This window comes from Desmodus rotundus, chromosome 4 (assembly GCF_022682495.2).
Source record: "Desmodus rotundus isolate HL8 chromosome 4, HLdesRot8A.1, whole genome shotgun sequence".
Taxonomy (NCBI): domain Eukaryota; kingdom Metazoa; phylum Chordata; class Mammalia; order Chiroptera; family Phyllostomidae; genus Desmodus; species Desmodus rotundus.
Window position 1 is genome coordinate 166,087,210 of NC_071390.1, and position 22,421 is coordinate 166,109,630.

The 22,421-nt window shown below is 39.6% G+C and overlaps 1 protein-coding gene across 1 annotated transcript in view; it reads right to left on the minus strand.

Annotated features, from left to right (window-relative positions):
* Positions 1-22,421, minus strand: part of TBC1D19 (TBC1 domain family member 19) — a 112,342-nt gene that overhangs the window by 84,207 nt on the left and 5,714 nt on the right. The window contains exons 2-5 of the mRNA XM_024573666.4: positions 13,015-13,087; positions 11,999-12,044; positions 9,089-9,164; positions 577-651 (exon numbers count right to left, since the gene is read on the minus strand). Of these exons, the coding sequence (XP_024429434.1) occupies positions 577-651; positions 9,089-9,164; positions 11,999-12,044; positions 13,015-13,087 (270 nt within the window). The remainder of the gene's footprint in view (positions 1-576; positions 652-9,088; positions 9,165-11,998; positions 12,045-13,014; positions 13,088-22,421) is intronic.

The window sequence follows — 22,421 nt, forward strand, 5'->3', positions numbered from 1 at the left end:
GTGAGCAGCTATAAAGAATCCAGAACATCCCTCAAATGATTTTTCTCTCCTTTTTCATCTCCCTGCCCCCCACGGTCCAGAATGGCAGATAAATGTTGAGTATTAGACCGATGCAAACTTAATAGTTCTGCAGAGAGAGCAAATCATTCTTTTCATTCCCCGTGTTAATCCTGAAAGATGGCACCATGCTGGCTGTTACAACACGATAGTATGCCTGAGCTGCAGCTCTAACTCAAAAATACGGCAATTGTGCTAATTAGCCAAAAAGTACGGAGTCTGAAGGTAATTAAGCTCTTCAAAGTGCACTCATGACCTTTACAGCCAAACCCTTTAATAATCTATACTACAGATTCTGTACTTCATTTCTATTTATTCTCCAGTTATAGGTTTCCTACAGAAAGCTTTACAGCATACATAATGGAAGTCTATATAGAATACGCCCACGTAATTAGTCTTTTACAGAAGTTTGTTTCAAAACAAACTGAAATGCTAGTAAAAATAAATCTGCCTGAGTTATAACTTCATGATACTTCCTAGTACTTGATTTACAATAAAATACTTAGATATTAAAAGTACCTTTCGTGCCAACGGGATACTCAGCTCAGTGCACATACTATTCAAACTCTTCAAAATTCTTTTTTCCCAACTTCCCTGAAACGTAAAGAACAATCTATTACTGTTTCTGGTTAACGATACTGCAACTGATTTAAAAACTGGTAAAAAAATCAAAGATATTACGAGTTACACAGAAACGGTGAGTTGGTTAAGATCGGTTATCGCCATACATTGGTTCAGGCAGCAAACACTGACTACTGCCTACCACGTGTCAGATACTGCCTACCACGTGTCAGATACTGCCCTAGTGCTGTGAATTAAGGCACGAACAACAGAAAGTCTCAGTCCTCACAGAACCGACGTTCTAGTGAAGAACCGGAATGAGAACAGATTTTTAAAAATCAATGTCATATGGTAATAAACACTATAAGAAAAAATAGCAGATAATAAAAAAGTAAATTAAATTTAAGCATTTTATAAATGACTAATACTCAGAAACATTCATGACCTAGTATAAAGTAAAACATTACAGAAATTATTATATTGTCATTTTCCAAACATGCGTTTTCACCCCTACATACGTTAGCATGAGTGTTCGAAGAACCTTCTCCACAACCATGAGACCACTACTGCACCTTAAAAAATTAACAATAATATTTCATATCATCTAATATGTAGTCCATGTTCAAAATTTCCCAGTTGTCCCCAAAATGTCTTTAATAGTTTTTTTTTTTTTAATCCAGGCATTCCATTTAAAACTCCATGCATTACATTACATTTGATTGTGATGTCTCTTTCAGAGTAGCTTAATCTAGAGCAGGGGTGTCAAACTCATTTTCACCGGGGCCACATCAGCCTTGCAGTTGCCTTCAAAGGGCCAAATGTAATTTCAACTCCTTAACAGTTAAGGAGTAGTTACCGTTATACAGTCCTAAAATTATTTCAGCCCTTTGAAAACAAGGCTGATGTGGCCCCCCAGTGCAAATGAGTTTGACACCCCTGGCCTACAGTCTCTTTGCCATTTTTTTCCATGATACTGACTTTTGGGGGCAGTCAGCGCAGTTATATTTTAGGATGTGTCACAATCTGGATTCGTTTGCTGTTTTTCACAGTAGTGATTACCTTCTTCTCTATCCCCTACATGTCTTACAAACTTGAAGTTAATTTCAATAGTCATAGATTGATTACTGATATATATAATATTTTAGTAAACTATTCTTTTTAATGTCAAAATAAATTGTCATAATTTTATACTAAAATATGCCTAAAGACAACTTACAGAATCCAAAATAGAATACCAAAGTTCCAAAATTTAGACCAAGAAAAAAAGGAGAGAACTATATATTACATTATTCATAATGAACAGTTATAACCAGTCAAGAATAATAACAGCTCCTTTATGCCGTCATTATAAAAATTAAATATGTAAAGTACTTTGAACAGTGAGATAATAATGATAATAATTATTCAATAATTGGAAGCTTTTCCTATAGCTATCATTATTCATAGCTTCTTCTTTAACACACGTATTTAAATCCATTACTCTCTTCATCTGGAATATACTCTCCACACTGTACTCCAATGCCCAACATACTCATTCCTACTTTTCTGGACACATCTTATTCAGCCCTCAGGTCTTCGCCTCAGTAAGGCTTCTCTTACCTGGGGCCCCACCCGGCGGGTGCTGGGTGCCTATCGCTGACGGGCTGCCACAGCACCACTCCCTCACTCTCCCGGCACATCCTCACACTTTGTCCAGCACACAGCACATGCGCAATGTCTGAGCGGGGTTCAACTCAGTAATGTTGTAAGCATTTTAACATTTTTGATACAATGACCTAAGCAATGAATGAACAACAACAAAAGTAACCATCTGTAGGAGAAATACAGAGTTGTGTGACATGTATAAGTCTTGCTCTATTAAATATGTAGAAATAGATTTTCAAGAATAAAATACTCTTAATAAATAGCATAAAATGCCCCCCAAACTAATTCCATTTACTGGCTTATTTTCCTTTTTTTGTTTGGAACTGTAAATATTTTTCTTAGGTGCAAGACTTAAAATGCATTTAAGTACCTTATTCACAATCAAATATTAATTACAACAATACAGCCCACTTTCACCTCCAACATCCATATTCACCATTTTTTGGACAAATCATATTCAACTTTCAGATCTCAGCTTAAATATCATTTTCTCTACTAAGCTTTCTGTTCTATTACACCCCCCACCCTGACTCCAGACTGTGGCAGAAGCTTAATTTTTTAATTTAATTTTCAACTACAGTCTACATTCAGTATTATTGTGTATTAGTTTCAGGTGTACAGCAGAGTGGTTAGACAGTCATATACTTTACAAATTGATCCCTCCTGTATTTCAAGTACCCATCTGGCATCACACGCAGTTATTATGATACCATGGCCATACTCCCCACTCTGCACTTCCCTAAAATCCCAGGGACTCTTTTCTAACTTCTTGTACTTTTCTAACCGCTTGCACTTCTTAATCCCTTTGTTTTTCACCCAGCACCCCCAGCACCCCTCATCTCTGGCAACTATCCATCTGTTCTCTGTTTGTTCATTTATTTTGTTATCTAGATTCCACGTATAAGTAAAATTATATGGTGTCTAAGAAAGTTTATTTTTTTAAGTAATTTTAATTTAATTATTACTATAAAAATTTGCCTAAAGATTAAAAATCCAATCCCTAAATTTATATTATTTATTATATAAAGAACCAAGTTGCTATCTATTGAACACTCATAAAAAAGGCTCTTAAATTGATAAAAAGACAACTCTCAGATATAAAAACAAAATTAAAGTTACATTAGATGGCAATATGTGACTCATAATATATACTGTACATATTTTCAAGACTGCAAAATACAATTTTAATACAGCATAAAGCCTATTAAAATCTCAAACATAAAGTCCATTCCAAATAGGATGGCACCTTCCGGAATGACACCTGAACAAGATACTCTAAACGTATTTTTAACTTATCCTTTGAAAAATTATTTTGGCAAAAATGTCTCATTCAGGTATTTTCTACAAAGTAAAATTTAAAATGATTAACCATAGTTTTCCTAAATGAATATCTCACTGTTCCAAGCATTTCAATTTATCAACTTTAAATTTAACATTAGATGTTAGATACACAGAGAACATAGCTTTTATTTTTATTTTTTGAAGACTTTATTTATTTATTTTTAGAGAGAGGGGAAAGGAGGGAGAAAGAGAGGGATAGAAACATCAATGTGTGGTTGCCTCTCATGCGCCCCCTGCTAGGGACCTGAACCACAACCCAGGCATGTGCCCTTCCTTACTGGGAATTGAACTAGGGACCCTTTGGTTCACAGGCTGGTACTCAATCCACTGAGCCACACCAGCTAGGGTGAGAACATTGTTTTTAAAAGTTACACAGAAAAGAGCCCTGGCTGATGTAGCTTAGTGGATTGAGTGCTGGCCTGTGAGCCAAAGGGTCGCTGGTTCGATTCCTGATTGGGGCACATGCCTGGGTTGCAGGCCTGGTCCCCAGTGGGGGACACATAAGAGACAGCCACACATTGATGTTTCTCCCCCTCTCTTTCTCCCATCCTTTCCCTCTGTCTAAAAATAAATAAATAAAATCTTTAAAAGTTACACAGAAAAGAAATCAGACATCAGAAGAAAGCAATCTGAGTGAAAAGAGTTTAGAAAATAGATGTAATTTATAGGGTTTACATATATTATTTTATTATTCCTGTGAAATATGTATCATTACCTTCATTTTATGAGTAAGGAAACTTTTAGAAAGAACATGGAAGAGTAGAATAAAAAATATTAAGAACTGAAACAATGTTGAGTAAATATTTATTCAATTAACTTTTTCTGGGCTCTACAACTAAAGCAAAATCTTAGAAATAACCCAGAAGAGAGAAAAAATATGATTAAAAATTGAAGGAAAGAGGAAAACTATGATCTATTCAGAAAATGGGACTTTTGTGGCTAGACCAAGGGAAAATGAGGTATAGTAGCTGAGTTTTCAAATATTAAAAAGACAATGAATGATTAAACAAGTATTTACCAAGCATCTATAAAACACATGCCACTAGGGATGAATAAAATGACATCCCTGCCCCTAAGGAACACATCGCTTCTGTGGAAGGGTTGAGAGGATAAGGCAGATACACAAATAATATGAGACAGGTTCTAAAAGCTCTAAGGCTGTATCCGCCCATATGTCATAACCACAGAAAAAACATAAGATGAGCAGAGAAAGAGGAGACTGGACACAGCAAAACTCCTGGTTGTCAACAGAACACATGCTGCTTCCTTTAAAATCCTAAAAATACTGAAAGAAAAGTGGTCCTAGTGGTTCGCCACGTACTCTCCACCCCTGTTCCCTATTCATCGACCATGACAAGGTGGGCAAGCCTTTTCCAAGCTGCCCCCAGCAAGAACTTCAGTCAAATGGTGAGAGGAGTCATTTCCATAGACGTCAGAAACAGAAAGGGAGCATCCCCACAAACAGGGACACCTCTCCGGGCTATTACTCAGCAGAAAGTACTCAGAGGAATGCTGATGCAACGTAAGGCGGCCCAGAAAATTAAACATCAGTCCAGTTTGCCAAAAACCACTCAGAACTGATCTGCACTCCAACTCTGAAGACACAAGCTACAACTAAGCAAAGTTAAAATAACTCCGAAAACTTAAAAAGGAAAAAAAAAGGAATCAAAATTTCCCAGAGTTCAGTTCCAAAATATCTTCTGCCCACATATTTTACTCAATAAATGGGAAAGGAAACACTACTGAAATTTTTAAACTTTTTTTTGATTCTAAAGAATAACCTGATCAGTAACCACCTGCCCCAACTCCTTCCCGCGCCTACAAAACTTCCCAGCCACCTCCCCTATAGCACGCAGCACTCCCTACCTTGCACTACAACTACCTGTGCCCGAGTCTTCTTTCAATCACTAAACCACGAAGGAACCTAAAGGCAGACTCTAAGTTATTTCTGAGTCTCCATAGCACTTAGCAGAGTATCTTCTCTTAGTAGGCATTCAGAAAATATCTTTTAAGTGAATATGGTAATCATTGGTAGAAGGGATAGCAAATACCTTTACTAGTCATTCAACATAAACTTACTAAGCTCCTGTTATATTAGATGTAATGGATATACAGAAATATTTTTAAATTCTTAGTGCTCTCAGAAGACAAACAAGTTGCAGAAAGATACGACAGAAATTACTAGACGGACAGGCAACGTGTGACGAGGGCTGTAAAATGACTGTGTGCTACAAGAGTCCGAAGAGGGAGCGATACTTTTCAGTGGGGGTAATACCACCACCAGAGAAGAAATGTCACCTGAGCTGATCCTTACAAAATAACCTGATCTTCATAAAGCAAATTAGGCAGAAAGGGCTTTCCATGATAAGAAAGTAAAATAAGAAAGAAAAGTGTCAAAGAGTCAAGAGGGAAGGCAAAATGACTCACTTGGATGGGCACACGGGACGACTATTAGACAGCAGAGACTGATAAAGTGAAAGGGGAAGCTGGGGACAATCAGTACAAATCCTTAAATGTTGGGTTTTAGAGTAGCAACTTCGTTTGTTAGTCTACTGAGGCTCACTAAAAGTTTCTTAGAAGGGAGTGAGATACATTATAAAGGTTCATATGCTTATAGGTAAAGTTAATTGTATTGAGATGACAGACGGCAATAGGGAAGAGACTCATTAAGAGAAATGAGGTATAAGAATAAGGCAAGGATGCTAATTAATGTCTAAAACAAAGCAAGCACTCAGTAAGAGAGAGTCATCATTATCATCAGCATGGTCGTTGTGACCACTATGACCTTCGTAATGAAAACGAATAGAAGGCTTTAAGCACATGGGAAAGCCCATACATAGGACTCATGGACAAGATGGAGGTGTAAGTAAATAGCTTTGCTTCCTCGCACAACCAAAAAAGGACAACAACAAATTTAAAAACAAAAAAAAACCCCGAACTGCCAGAAAATCGAGCTGTATGGAAATCCGACAACCAAAGAGTTAAAGAAGAAACATTCATCCAGACCAGTAGGAGGGGCGGAGACGTGCAGCCTGGGTGGAGAGGATGCGGCAAGGCGGTGACTGGAGGACTGGGGCAGTCCAATATTCACCTGCTAATAAGCCTGAAGGAACAGATGCAGCAGCAAAGAGGGAAGCTATGGAAACTCAAATGAGATGACCTAAATATTCTTAATAAGTGGCCAATGTTTCAAACGAGTGAGGCAGAGGTAGAATTTCAGGCTACACCAGCATGGAGAAATTTTGGGAAAACCTAACTGCAAACCAGGCAATGAATCATAAAAGGACTGACAGGCAGCAAAATGAGTCCATGGAAAGATGAATAAATGGATTTAGTAAAAATTAATGGTAAACATAAAACTTACGTGGTTTTCCTCCTAAGTATTCGACAGTTCAGGAGAAGAGAAAAAATAGACAGTAGAGATAGGCTTAGGCTGAGGACAGGAACGGCAGACGGAACAAGATAGAGGGGCGAGAGATCATGTGGTGCAGGGGCGAACATGATGGAATGGTAGTTCTGCGATCCAGACTAGGTAGCTTTGATGCAAAGATGAGAGAGCTGCCCCCAAAAACAGAAAGCTGAAGAACCAGCTGACTGGAGACCAAATGTAGGAAGACAGGCAGACACTGAACTGGCCCAGGAGGTACTTAGTATGCCCGTGGTTAAAGAGTTGATTATTTCCACAAACATCTATTGACAGTGCTGTGTGGCGCGAGCATTGTGCTAGATGTTGAGGATAAAAAAAGTACACTCCCTGCTCTTAAAAAAATGAATTATTCAGTGCAGGCACTGGCAAACTTTCTGTAACAGGGCAAACAGTGAATATTTTAGACTTTTCAGGTCATTATGTGTCTATTACAGCTATGTAACTCCAGCACTGCAGCGCAAAAGCACACGGAAATGACACACAAATAAATGAGCAAGACTATTTCCAAGGAAACATTTTATTAATTCACATAATTTTCATGGGTCACAAGATATTATTCTTCTTTTGATTTTTCAATCAGCTGAAAATGTTGAAAAAATATGCCTAGCTTGCAGCCATATAAAAACAGGTGGCAGGGCGCACTTGGCCCCCGGGCTGCAGCGTGCTGGCCCGTTTTGGTGGGTTAGTCTGGAAAGAAAAGAGAGAAGCACCACCCATACGCACAACACATACACTTACCAGTCCTGTGCATTCCCAGCAACTAGCAGCAGGCTGTGAGAGCGGACCTACTGTTTACCTATCTCCTCTTTCCGGTCTCAGCAGGAAGCCACGTTGTATGTTTTGTTCCCTACACCTAATATGCTATAACTAATGCTTTCTCCAAACCTTTTGGAAATTTTCAAATTTCACCAAAAGATATTTAGACCTAACCTTTTAATTTTTCTTGTTTGAGTTTACATTTTTACAACAAAGATAAAGCAATTCTTTCCCACATGTATCATTTAATGAATATGCTTTATGACGCACCAATAGTAAACAAATACTGTCTGATTGCTAGCCTTAAAGGTAAACCTAGAGACAAAAATATATTCCATATTTCCTCAGATATCTCCATGTTTTTTTATATTGCTTCCTTTCATACTCTAATTTGGAGCGTTTTTAAATGAAAACAATGCTTGGAAAAAATAAAAATCTGCCGAATGTCCACTGCTGGGGACTGTGGTGACGCAAAGCAGCAGGACATTTCTTAGGGCAGCGGAACCACTGCCCCTGATGACCACTGCAGCTGGCCGGTGGGAGGGCTCTGGTGAACGTTTGAGATTTCCCGTGATAATGTCTGAGACGATCACGGAGAAAGAAGATCGGCTCAATCAGGACCACTAAACACCTGGCAGCGGCAGTCACAGAGTCCAACCCAGCGCCATGAGGTTCAAACAGTGTCCCCTGGCAGACTGTGGACTTGGCTGAGCCCAGGCAAAGGACAGTTTAAAGTTAGGGATTTGTGACAGGGGTTATTTTCTTTTTTAACAGCTTTGTACAGTTTTTCTGTTTATGTTATTTTGTTTTACCCTCAAAGTTATTTTTAGTTATTTTCAGCCCATTTTAAATAGCAGGTTCATTTGCGTTCTGCAACAAAACATAATTCACATGTAACAGCCTGCTGTGAGAACAAATATATTTCACATACGCCATCAGCAACACTGGCCTCAAAAGCCAAAACTGTAAGGGAAGAGTGTGTCAGTTCATTCCCATTTCATTCCTTTAGTATCACAGAGCATGAGGACAACTGCCGCATAACATTTCCATCATATTTTAAACTTCAGGCCAGTGCAGTACATAGTATTTTTTTCTACTCAACATTTTCAGGGTTACTTTAAATAGGTGTGATTCTTGGTTACTGAAAGGAAATAGTATATAAACACTATTCACGTCACTTTATTAGTTCTTACCCAGTTTTTCATATAATAAATACATACTCCTGACATCAATAAGGACCTTGTATTCTGCATTATATAACTTGGAATGGAAAAATAAAATTAAACATGAACAACAGCCAACCTGTGCTTTCCTCATGTACGCCAGAGGTTCTTTAAGATGTTCAGGAGGTGCTGCCGGATGACTAGGTAAGGGAAACCTAGGGACAAAAAGAGGCAGCTAAGTATTGTACATCACCTTGATAATGAGCTAATTCTCTTGATTAGAAATTACATACCTCTGCAGTCCACGTAACAAGTGCAACATTGAACAGAATAATTACTAACAGTTACATGTATTCACACAAGGTGCAACAGCCTAACAAAACTGTAATTCTTATCCTAGTACTTCAGTTTTACATTAGCAATTTAATTGTTAAACTGCAGAATAATCTGATTTCATAACTGAAGGAATTAAAAAAATTATTTGGCTCTGTAAATGCTCATGAAAATTATAACTTAATTTTAATACAGAAATATAACATTTAGAGAAATTTTATAAGGTTGACAAAAATCCACTGACTTACCAATGTATCAACCATTTTCATTTCCCCCAATTTCCTTTTCCATATGATTATATATTTTACACAGTTGAAACAAAATTATAAATATCTATTGAAATAGCCATGTTTTAATATATAATAAATTCACAAATTTAATAAAATTTAACATTTTTAATGTCTTATGAATTCTTTATTTTCTAAGTAACTTTACATTTTATATTCAAAATGTATTGTTTTTATTAAGAAAACATTTATTTATTCAACAAATTTTTGAGCCATTCTAGGCACTAAGTACATGGTGGCAATCAAGACAATACCCCCTATTCTCATATACCTGACATTCTAGTAAAGAAAGAAGCCAATAGTTATACAAATAATACATGGAGTAACATCAGACAGCAGTAAGTGCCATGAGAACCTGAGAGCAGGGCGGTGTGATAGCAGTGATTTGGAAGGGCAGGGAAGGCATCCGGGGACCTGACATCCGAACTAAGACCTGAGTGAGAGGAAGAAGCTCACCATACAAAGATCTGGGGAGAATATTCCTGGCAGAGAGAAAGCAAGCATAAGATTCTGAGGTGTAAACATTTGGGATGTTTAAACATCAGAAAAAGCCAGAATGGTTGAAATGTAATGATCGAGGCACAGAGTGACAGGAAATCACAGATAAGGTGATAAGAAAAGCGTGATAGTTCAGCATTTACTTAGAGGTCCCAATCTCTTTCACAGAAAAACACAGAACTCATTTGAAGTCAGTCATAGGACCTGTGCCTACAGCAAAGCAACCACATTCCCATAATCAAGAAGCACACACTGAATCCTCAAGAAATTCATTCACAGTGGGACATCAGCATGTGAAGAGTTAATTAATGGCATAGCAAGCTACTTGCACCTGTCCCAGAACCTCTGTGTTAAAGGCTTCAAATGTCCATAACAAACATGTCTAGAGTAGAAAGAAGCAATCTATCCTACCCAGTTTTAAAGACAGTTTCACTTCTTATTTCTAGCTAATTGCTCTTCCCATTGAAGTGTACATTCCATGTACCTAAATAAATCACCTTTCTCAAAGGAAATAAATGATAGTCTCTAAAAACCTCAGTATTTCTTACATGCAAGATGGTTTTAAAAACTATCTGTCTCATACTACTCAGTGTATCATTTGCAAAGGGACATGTGGTTTAGAATTAAGTATCAGTCTAAAGTCCTTCCATTTGCACAGTAATCATTTCTAAATTTAATAAAACAGAAATATCGGATGGAAACTTCAGCGCACAACACAAGAGGTGAGGGCCGTCGGATAGGAAGAAAGCACCGGAAACCACGCATCCCGCTTGACTCCTTCCCGGTCCCGTCCCTAAGTCCCTGGGAATACCGCTCAGCTTTTCCTCCCCACTGACACGGTTCTACCCAACCAGCCTCTCTCATCTGCACTCATCTGTCAGACGCTTAACCAGGTTCCCCGGCCTCCACACTACTTCCAGCCTACGTGCCAATCTGCCTGGCTGTTAGCCAGGAGCAATGCCTTCCTTCTTCACATGTGATTGCAATGCCAGTGCCCGGCACAATGCCCGCGGCACACTGGATAACCAGTACATTGCTGAATGAATGAAACGCAAATACGATCATGGCACTACGCTGCTTAAAATTCCAAATTGACACCCAAATCCTATTAGGACCTAGTCTACACAGGCTTGGTATGAAGCACATTCCTGCCTACGTATCTAACGTCATCCTTTACCACACCCTTTTGCCTGGCACCATCCAGCCATTCACCTTTTGTCCCTCCAGGGTGCCGCGTTCCCACCTCTGAGTCTCTGAGCCCGCTGTTCCCTTCTGCCTATGGCACCGCTCTTCTCATTCTACCCTGGATTCCCAGTGCCAAGTGCAGGGCTGGCACATGGCAGACAGTCAACAGCTACAAAAGCTAACATTCTAGATCTATGTTTTTTGGAATGACAAATAGTTCTACATACCTCAACAGATGCTGAGGGCAAGTCCACATAAACAAAAAAGTTAACTGTTGTTTGATGTTCTTAATAATATCAATTTAATGATATAGACATCATTATCAATATCATTAAAGAAGTTAAATTATGTTTAGAATGGTCATTCATAAAGAGAAATATCCAAAAAGGGGGGGAGGTAATATCCAAAATGGCAGCAATAAAAAGAATGTTGGTAAGCTTCAGTTTTCTGAAATAATAACTTGCGAGAATCATCTTATTCCCTAATTACACTGAATAAATGAATTTTTAATATAAAATTCTTGGTACTATAAAAACTCTACTTATTCAAAAAAACCCCTCTATTTATTCATTATTATTTCTCAGGTAAAACTATAATTTTTAAAAGTATTAATTAATATTAAATGCCATATAAATACTAATGAGAAATATTATGAGAATGTATAGCAATACTGTATTCAGTACTTACAAAGTAAATAATAGCTAAACATAACAAACAGTATTTCAACAGGGGTAGGAAAAACTCACACACTCAGTTCACTATAAACAGCATTCTGAAGTTTCTTCTCCCAACCTGTTTTTAAAAAAATAAAATATATAAACATATTAGTTTCAAAAATAGATACACATTATAATTAAATGTATCTCACTAAAACTGTAACATTACATTCATTTGTGAAAGAACTTTATCAACTGCCAATTGCTGCGTAAAGTGTTATTAAGGATCTGGTTCCTGTGCGTTCATCACTTCCCCTGGCAGACGCTGAGGGGCCAAGCTGTCAACATTATATTCTTTGTTAAGTAAAACTATTGCACCATTTTCTCAAGATGGGAGGAAAAGTTACTTCTTCTACCGTTAAGTAGCTCAATGAATGCTGAAATCTTTAACTATTGTACTACAGTAGGGCTGTGAGGGCTGTTCCAAGAGAAGGGCCGGAAATAGCAAGGGCTTGGCAAACAGACCACAGGTGATCGATCAGTTCATTGCAAACCCCTGAATGACAGCCGTGGATTATAAGGTGCCACTAGTCAGAGCGGTTCTGTTGGCTGCGAACTACTTGAACTTCTCTGGGTAAGTAAACCACTTGGCATCTCAGTTTCCATGTGCAAAAGTTAGAAAGGGAATCTCTCTTTGCTCCAAAAAAAAGTAAGATTTTCTTTTGTTTCTTTTGCTCGTAAAAAAGGGTAGAAAGAGTGGGGAAAAGATGTGTAAAAAGAAAAAGCCACGAAAAAGTAAAAGACAACTTGCTTAGTAACTAGGGAGATTTTTTTCACATATTCAGGATGTATTTTGGTCTGGAAGGTAAATAGTGCTTAAAACTAATTAATGTGAAGCAGCCATTCCCTCAGTGCCCCTAAATTTTTACAGCACTTTATTGAAATGTATGAAAGTTCTAATTCTTACCAAATAGAAACCTACCCAGCCACTGTTTCGTAATTCTGAATGAGTAATTAGATGGCTGGGGATAAAATACTCCCTTCAAATAAAAGTATTTCCTTACTTTGCCTTAAAGAATTAGAGGGAAAAAAAGCAACTTACAAACCTGATGTTTTAAAGAATCTCTTGATATCTTCCTTTAGTGATTCAAGTTTAATCTCAGGTCTCTGCAGACTGGCCTAATTTTAGAAAGAAGAAAAAGACAGAGGCCAAAGTAATTCATTTGGGTTGATATTTAATGCTAATGGAAATTTTAAAAGGAGTGTCCAAATGTACATATTTTAAAACTATCTAAAAACTCCCCTTTGAGGTTAGAGCACCTTTGCATTAACTGGACAAGCTCACGAGAGAAGACTTTTTCACCCACTCTTAAATAGAGGATCTGTGATAGTACACAGTACACTCTAGTCACAGTTCAAACACTTGTAGCTTATGAATATTTAACATCATCGAGGGTTTGCATCTTTATGCATATTTAACATCTATTTTTCTAGTAGAAAAATAATGAGATTTCATAAGCTCATTCTTATAATGTTATACCCCACATATACAGCATCTACACCTAATGACCGAAAAACCAGTTGTTCCTGTTGAATGAATTTTTGAACAGTATCTTCCTCTTTGGATGGCTGCTCAAAGTGAGCCTGTGTGTGCTGTGCATATTTACAGAAAATACATAAAACTAGTATTTCACAAATGCTTATCAATGTCTCTTTCACCTTAGAGTGCGAGCCCTTTATTCTACTGATTTTCATACTGTGATTTTTACCAAAAATAGAATTCTCCAATTTATAATGGCTTCAGTTACTTTCAAGTGATCTTTCATCACTCACTCTTCATATCAAATTCTAGACGCCTATTTCTTAAGAGCATTTCTATTAGAGTATCTCATAAGCATTTCAAACCTACAAAATAAAAACGTTGGTCTTATGTTCCACTGATGACGTTGCTCTCTCTCTTCCATGTTTTAACCCTCGCCCATGCAGCTGCTACCCACCAGACCCTCCGGGCCATAAGCTTCAGTATTCTCAGTTCCACTCTAACTCTTCCAGCATTCAACCCATTTCTGGGAAGACGGCATTAGTAGCAGTCAGCTGCCTTTTTCTTTAGTCTCCCTAATTTCCACATAAAAACAGGCCAAGCAACTAGATAGCAAGACCAAAATCCCTTGAAAAACATGTACAACCACACTTGGTGATAAGCTATCCCCCACAGAGCAAACATACAAACAGCTGGGGACAAACCGATAGGTGCAAGACCTACAGTGGATATATTAGCATCTGCGAAGGGAAGCAGAGGAAAGCAGCGAGGTATCTGATGTGTGCAAAACAGAAGAACTCCAAAGTAGCCAACGAGTGTTCACCAGAACACAGGAAAAGCCAATTTTATGAAAGGAGCTGAAACAGAGCGGGCTTTTGCCTAATCCAGGGCAGCAGATGAAGTCTGAAGAGGCCTGAGCAGCCCAGCACCTATGAATTCTTGAAACTGACCAACCAGGCACCCTTTCCAGACTAGGCCACCTGGAGGAGGAAATACAGACAAAGTAATAAAAATGGAGGATGACAGGACACCAACTTATCACCCTGAAAACTGGCAAATAAAAGTCAAGTCATTTATCCTGCCTTTCCTATGGAAACTGTACCACGGGGTAGCCAAACAGTAGAAGAGATGTCTTTTTATTAAAGTATTCTAGCTAATAACAAAAACAGATATGCTATAATTAGAATATCACTATTTCGCAACCCCTAACGAATTACTAATTCTAGGCATTAAGCACAAACAGCTATTGACATTGCAAAAGACAAGCAGGCACTATTTGCTTCTCGACAAAAGAACACTGGCTGCTGATGTGCACGTGGTCTGCTGGTGTGTTGAGTCTGCTGTCAACTCACGAGTTACACAAAGGATAGCGCACTTCACCATGAGTGTGCAGTCAGAAAAACCTAGGATGCGGAAATCGTAAAGGTCCAACTACCCAGTTCTTCAGCGGAGAAATTACAAGGAAAAAGAAATTGGAAGGAGAGGAAACCTGCAGATTTTTTAAAATGTTATATATTTTATTTAATCTTTATTGTATTTTTCCCATTACCTTTTATGCCCTTTATATACCCCATCCCCAGCAATCACCACACTGTTGTCCATGAAAACCTGTAGATTTTAAAAGATTTTAAAAGGCATATCAAAACATTTTTTAATTGGCAATACTAAGTTAGAGTGCTAGGGATATACATTTGGTTAATAAAACTATCAAGAAATGCAGGAAAGTCGTTACCAAAATCAGGCTCTGGGGGAGGGAGTGGCTTGCGATTGGGATGGGGCACATGTGTGGCTGGTGAAGTTTCGTTTTTTTACCAGGGTAAATTTTACAAGGTTGTTTATCTAATAATAATTCGCTACATTACAGATTTGTTTCATGTGGCTTCATTTGTGTTTTATTTTATTATAAAAAGGGTAAAAGAGAAAAAGAAAAATATGTCCCCGATCTATTCCTTCTCTCCATTCTCTAGTCCCACACCTAAGTCCAAGCCCTCATCACTTTTCCCTTGGACGACTGCAAGGGCTTCTGAAGGGACCTCTGGCCACCTCTTTTAAATCGCAGCCACCAACCACTCCCATTCTCACACCCCCTTATCTACTTGTTCTTCTTTCTTAGCATTTATTCCCTCCTAACACGCTAACAGGATTAATGTATTTGCTGTGTTTATTGTTCTATCCCGCTCCACTAGAAGTGGGAAGCTCCACTGGGGCAGGTATCCTTGTCTATTTGTTCACTGTTATATCCTAAGTGCCTAGAAAGTTACTTTCACAAGCAAGTGCTCCATGAAAGCTTATAAAGAAATGAACCCATTTCTCCCTTTTTCAGTCCATCCTCCAGTGGCTCTTCCCAAATCACAAGTCTTTCCTGGCTCCAGATCTCCACAGCGTACACAAGAAGCCTAAACTTTTCAGCAGGGCGGGCACACCTGGCCCTTCACTGTGTATCCCTGCCTCGCTCTCCAAATTCATCAGGTGTTGCTCCACCAAGCTAACAACACCCTCTCTTTTCTCACACCTCCTCCCTACGCACACTCTACTCCTTAGTCAGTCGCAGTGAACTCCATTACCTGGCTCCTCAACTGTCAAGTACGTTAAAGGGCCCAGGCTCCTGTTCCTGTCGTTTCCTCAGATGGGAGTGCTCCCTCACCACCTTCGCAACCGCCTACTAGTTTCCAAGTCCTCCTTCCAATGTGACCTGCTTTCCCTACTCCCCTCCCCCTTGCCTGCAAAGACACTGCACTCCGCTCCTCTGTAGCACTGATCAGGTTATACTGTCATTTTCAGCTTGCCTATTTATCTTTCTGACTGTTAAATTCAAAGGCAAAGACCACGTCTTCTTCGTTTCTTGGCCTTAATTGTTGCTTGACAAAATTATATTGACCGAAATGTTATACCCTTTTAAACGAATTTCCTCCCAAATAAACAAGGACTCTATAAAAATTACTTTTAACTAAAGAGACTGTTTTCTAGTCTATTATTCCTAGGGTTTTTAAAAACTGCAAAATCCTGTTTATTATTCAAAAGCACCACAGCAAAAGGAAGCGGGTTTTCTTCTACTAATCCTGTATTTGGAAATGACTCCAAGGTAGCACAATTTAAAGAACTTCAAGAGAGAAACTGGTTACTACTTCTAAACATTTTCAATACTTCCAAGTTGCTACGCCTCCTAGATATACTTTTTTAAATTTTTCAAAAGATATTATTTATTTATTTTTAGAGAGAGGGGAGGGGAGGGAGAAAGAGATGGAAAGAAACAATGATCAGTTGCCTCCCTCGAACCCCACCCAGGGACCAAACCCACAACCCGGGCTCTGTGCCCCAACCAGGAACTGACCCGGACATTTCACTCTGCAGCACGACACCCAACAAACTGAGCCACACCAGTCAGGGCTCAATACGCTTGCTTATATCGAAGGCAAACTACATTAACTGATCACCTCAACTAATTATAGAAGTCTTGAGAAACTCGAAAATCAAAACAGGACAGTGACAGGAGGCCTGTGTGGCAGGGCACAGCAGGTGTCACACTGCTTCAGCAGCGCAACCCTGGTTTCAAACAACATCTGGGCCCTCCTAGGAAGCCTGGCATATAAAACACACGGAACGTGGTATTTCTAGACAACAAGAACAGTGAGTCTTTTCTCATCGAGTAGGGTAGGATTAACATTAAAAAGATACAGCTTTTTTCTTATATAACCTCAATATACAATTTTTTGGTATTTGTTTTGACTGCTCAACATAAAGACAAATCCTGATTCCCAGAGACACGTGCTTGCACGTTTAATAGCTTCCCTGCTCCCTGGCAGTCTCAGCACACTCTGCAAGTAAACTGTTGTGGGAAATCGAAAGAGTGGTTGAAAATTTTTATTTTGAAAACAAATCACTAAAATTATTTAGGACAAATAAAAAAAAACAGACAAAGGGCTTCTGATAGTTGTAACCACTAAATCTATGCACTCCGTGGCATTCCTAGCACACGACATGTTACGGGCTCACTCGTCCCGCACCTTAGCGGTACACCACGAAGGGGGTTCGCGCGGGGCAGGTGCACCTGCGCTCTGCTCGGCCAGCACCACGCACCACGCACCACATGCGCGTTGCAGTGGTATCCTCCCTTGTATGGGGCACCATGAAGGGCCATGCACAAGCCCCAATATTCTGAAAGACCAGTGCACCCCTCCTCACTGATGACGCATTTATAAGTGTTCCAAACATATAAAGAAATATGGAAGAAGAGAGCTCCCCACTCCCCGGGGTCAGACCGCCCAGAAACAAGTTAATTTGGAAGCACCTCAGTGGATTATGAAGTATTTGATATAACAATGCATTTGAAAGAGTGTTGTTTCTTATCAAGTATCTTTAAATGAACAGAACATTTTCAGAATCCTTGATGTAACGGACTATAGTTTATAAACCACGTGGGACTAAAGGAGAGTGGGATTTCACATTGGAAGACCTGGAATCATCTCTGTCCTATATATTATCTCAGTCGAGTCATTTCAACTCACTGTATCTCAATTTTATTTTTAATCTTATAGGGAAACTAACAACTGAACTAGGGTATTTTGAGACTCAAATAGAAAATTTTTCAACATTATTTTTAGGCTGTGAAATCCAGTGTAAGTTAAAGTTGTGTTATAAATACCAGATGTGCCTGGGTGGCAATGGACTCAATGTAAAAGACTGGTAGGGAAGAGTGAATGGACGTAGAAGTTTTAAAAATATCTACAACAGCGGAGCCTTCTTTTAAACAAACTGGCAGAACACGATCAGAAATACAACCCAGCGAGGGTGCGCGCCGCACATTCCCAGCCATGGCCCTGAGTGCGCCCACCCTTCACCCACTTACTTATGTTGACATGTCTGACACCCTCCACCACTCCGCACTCTAAAAACACACAGCCATCTTCACCCCAGCCCCCTTCCACACACCACACACACAAATCTTTCCAGTTTCTTTCTACCTCCACCAGAACAGGCTTAATCCAAAGCACTGGCCACTGGCCATCTTAAATCTCTACACTTAGCAAGTAAAGGAAACTGGAGAAGCAAAGTGGCTGAAGTCACAGCTGGGTCAAAGAAGCTGAGAGGGAAACTGAGGCTAAATATTCCACGAAGTACAAAGTGGGACATAAGAAGGTCTACACAAAGGGTTCCAAGGGCCCTTTAATTCCCTCTAAAGAGGTTCCATCCTCTCCATTCTTACTGTGTGCCACTATGCTAATCCTGGACTTCCTCTCTCTGTGCCTGGAGAATCACAGAATTTCAGGGTTGGAAGAGACTGTGGAGTTCTTCTAAGTCAACTATTTACTGACTGACACTCCTCTCTCTCCTTGTGGTTTCTAGCTCTGACCTAGACACTCTAAGCTACCTTTCCAGCTTACAAACTCACTACATCTGTACCTTAGCCAATTCCATCCTTGAACTACTCTGTAAGAAAATTCTTGCCTTGCACAGGTGGCTCAGCTGGTTGGGGCCACTGTCCCATACACCAAAACCCACCTGGCTGTGGGGTCCATCCACAGTGAGGCACATACCTAGGCTGCAGGTGCGATCCCCAATCAGGGCTCGTACAGGAGGCAACTGGTCGATGTCTGTCTGTCTGTCTGTCTGTCTCTCTCTCTCTCTCACTCACTCACACTCTCTCTCAAGCTAAAACAGACTCCCCTTAAAGTCAGCCATCATCACCCCAACCCCAACCCAGGGTCACAGAAAATAAACCTAATTCCTTTTCTGTGAGACACCTATAAATATTCACACATAGCTTTCCTAAAAGCTTCCCTTCTCAAGGTCACCTGTATTTCCAGGTTCTCCAAGTTCTCTCCATGTGACAGATTCTCCTTATCACTCTGGTCATTATTCTCTGAGCAAAGTCCAGTCCAACTTGTCCTCTACTGTAGTCACCTCCCCGCTCAGCTCTGTACCTCACTCATTCCACTAGACCATTGATCTTCAAACTTTTAAGTCCCAGGATCCTCTTAAAAATTATTAAGAATCTAAGAGTACTTCTGTTTATATGGATTACATCCATTGATCTTTACAGCATTAGAAATTAAAACAGAACAATTAAACCCATTTGCTTATTAGTATAGCAGTTCCTCAAAAAAATAAAAATTGAATTATCATATGACTCAGCAATTCCGAGTACATACTCAAAAGAACCGAAAGCAGGGACTTGAACATATACTTGTATACTCAATTTCATAACAGCATTATTCACAATAGCAAAAATATGGAAGCAACCCAAGTGTCCACAGACTAGTGAATGGATAAACTAGGATAAACAAAACTAGTATGTACATACAATGGAATACTATTCAGCCTTAAAAAAGGAAGGAAATTCTGACACATCTAAGATATGAATGAACCTTGAGGACATCGTAAGTGAAATAAGCCAGTCAAAAAAGCAGTTCCACTTGGAACTCAATCAATTAATTAGAGAAGGGCTTTTCCTCTTGATAATCGTCTTATTTCAATATATAGCAGAAATGCCTCATGCATACTTCCATTTCCTCAAACAGAATACTAAAAAGATGTGTTTTCAAGAAACCAGATTTGACTGAATTAGTAACCGTTCGCTGTTGCATCGAGAACACCCAAGTGAAACTGGCCTCGGTGATGCACGTGTGGGTGGCGAAGAGTGCAGGGGCTTCCAGCACAGCCTGGTGCGGTTCCCTGGTTTGCGCCGAGGTGCCTGTGGTGAAGCCCACTGCCACTGCTTTTCCCCATGAGCACACACGTCAGCATCTTATCTTTAAAAAAGAGTTGTTGTATTATACATCAAGTACCTTGTTTATCGTATTATGTAAAATAGTTTTGACCTGCGAGGGTCTTATAGACCACCAGTGACCCACAGGTCATACTTTGAGAATCGCTGCACTAGACTACAGGACAAGTGCCTTCCTGAGGACAAGTGTCTTTCGTCTCTGTACCCTCAGATCCAGCACAACAGCTGTCCCACTGCAAGTTCTTCGTAAACGTGTTTCCGATGAATGCATCTGCACTGCAGATCCCTTAGATCTATACCCGCAAAATCCCCCGGGGAGCACAAAACGACTGAGACACTGTCCTTGATCTCTGGGATTTTTAGTCTGGAAAATAGCCGCTACAAAAACCCAACTGCACTATAAAAGAGAAAATGTTACAACAGAGGTATGATCCCTAGAGAAAGGGACAATTAAATCTAACTGAAGAAGCAGGAAAACAGAGAAAAGGCTTACGGGCTAAGCGCACAAAGGCAAGGGGATGCTCTAGCACCCGGCAGTGTGCCGAACAGCACTAGCATGTGGGAGGGATAAAGAGGAGAGGGAAGCCGAAGAGTCCCCTCTCATTCCTAAAAACCACCTTCATGTCTTCACCCTTCTCAGAACACCTCAGTGACCCCATTCGCTGCCTACAGAATAAAGGCAAATTATCCTGGCATTTACAATCCTGTAAGACTCTCGTCCCACCCAGCCTTCGTAATCTCTCTCTAGAAGTGCCCTATACCTGAAACCTGCTCAGCCTTTTCGCTGTTCCTACGTTGGGAATTCACTTCCATCGTCCCACCTTGAATGCTATCTGAGCCTTCCCCATCCTTAGCCATCTCCTTTCAGTGTATTTATTCCTTAGTATATGCCTTTTCATTTGCCTTCTTTTGATAATTAACTGAACACCGCCTTTGTGTCAGTGTTGGATATAAAAACAAGACAGCATCCCCCCTTACTCTCAAGGAACTCACAATGTACTGAGAAACATACACACACAAAACTAAGAGGTGAGTGTGGTTTTAAAAAAACATATAACACCCTTTGTCACATGAATCCCCAAACACTCTTTTATCATTCCCATAATTGCTGTGGACTTGGTCTATTTTCTGTCGAGAGCCTATCACCACCACAGAAGAGAGGCTCATTAAAACATGTTGAATTGGGTATCCCCGTTTCTTCCTAGCACTCTTGGTTCTTTCTAAAACTGTTCGCTAGATTTGTTTCTGTAATCCTAGTAGTCCTGGTAGACATGCATTGCAGCCAAGAACGAGTTTTGGTTTCCAACTGGAAATTTTGGCTCTGGGCAAGCTGACCATGCTTTCTACTCCGTCTGTGTGGCATGACTGGAGCCCTGCTCCGGTTTCTCTCACCTGCAGATGGATCCCTCACTGGTTTTCTTGTGCTGACGTCCCCAGGCTGACCCACTTCTCTGGAGCACTGGCTGTCTTATCCCCCCTTACTCCACGTCTTCATTTCTTAGCCTCTTTTCATAACATACTTTATGCCTGAAACAGTCTTCAGTTCACATTTACTAATCAATTTTTTCCCTCTCATTTCAACGTGGCATTACCTAATTATTTCAACAAGAATCTTACACAACCTTCTCTAAGTAACTCAGTGCTGAAATAAGTATGAAGAGATATACTTACACAGAGCAAACCCACATTTTAATAGGTATCTTATCCCTCCAGTCCATACATTCTAGAAGACAAGAGGTTCCTTATTTTGAAATCCTATGCACCTTTTCCACTTCTTCACTGTCTTACTTCCTAGAATTAAAGGGTATGACCACAGCCAAGGTAGATATGGGTAAGGATAGTATCACTCCCTGGTTCACACCAAACTCAATCAGAGTCCCTGAATTATTCATCTACATATCAACTGCAGCAGTCCAATCATGAGCTTCCCCTGGTATATGCCAAATCCCACCCTAGAGAGAGAGAAAGGGTGGGGGGGAACCCAGACAATACTAAGCTCTAATCATGGCACAGGCTTTTCAATGCCAATATATGTTCTATCTGCCCATGCCTCACACAAAATGTATTTAATTCAAGTCTCTTTAATTAAAGCCATTTAATTTTGTTTTTCCTAAAATAAGTAATAAACAAAGGTCAGCTTTTTTCTCCTTTTTATGATCTCTAAATTCTCTACACATGGTACATACTTCTGGTAATGATGAATACAAAACAACATTTGAGACACAGTCTCATAAGTCTGTTAGGAAAGA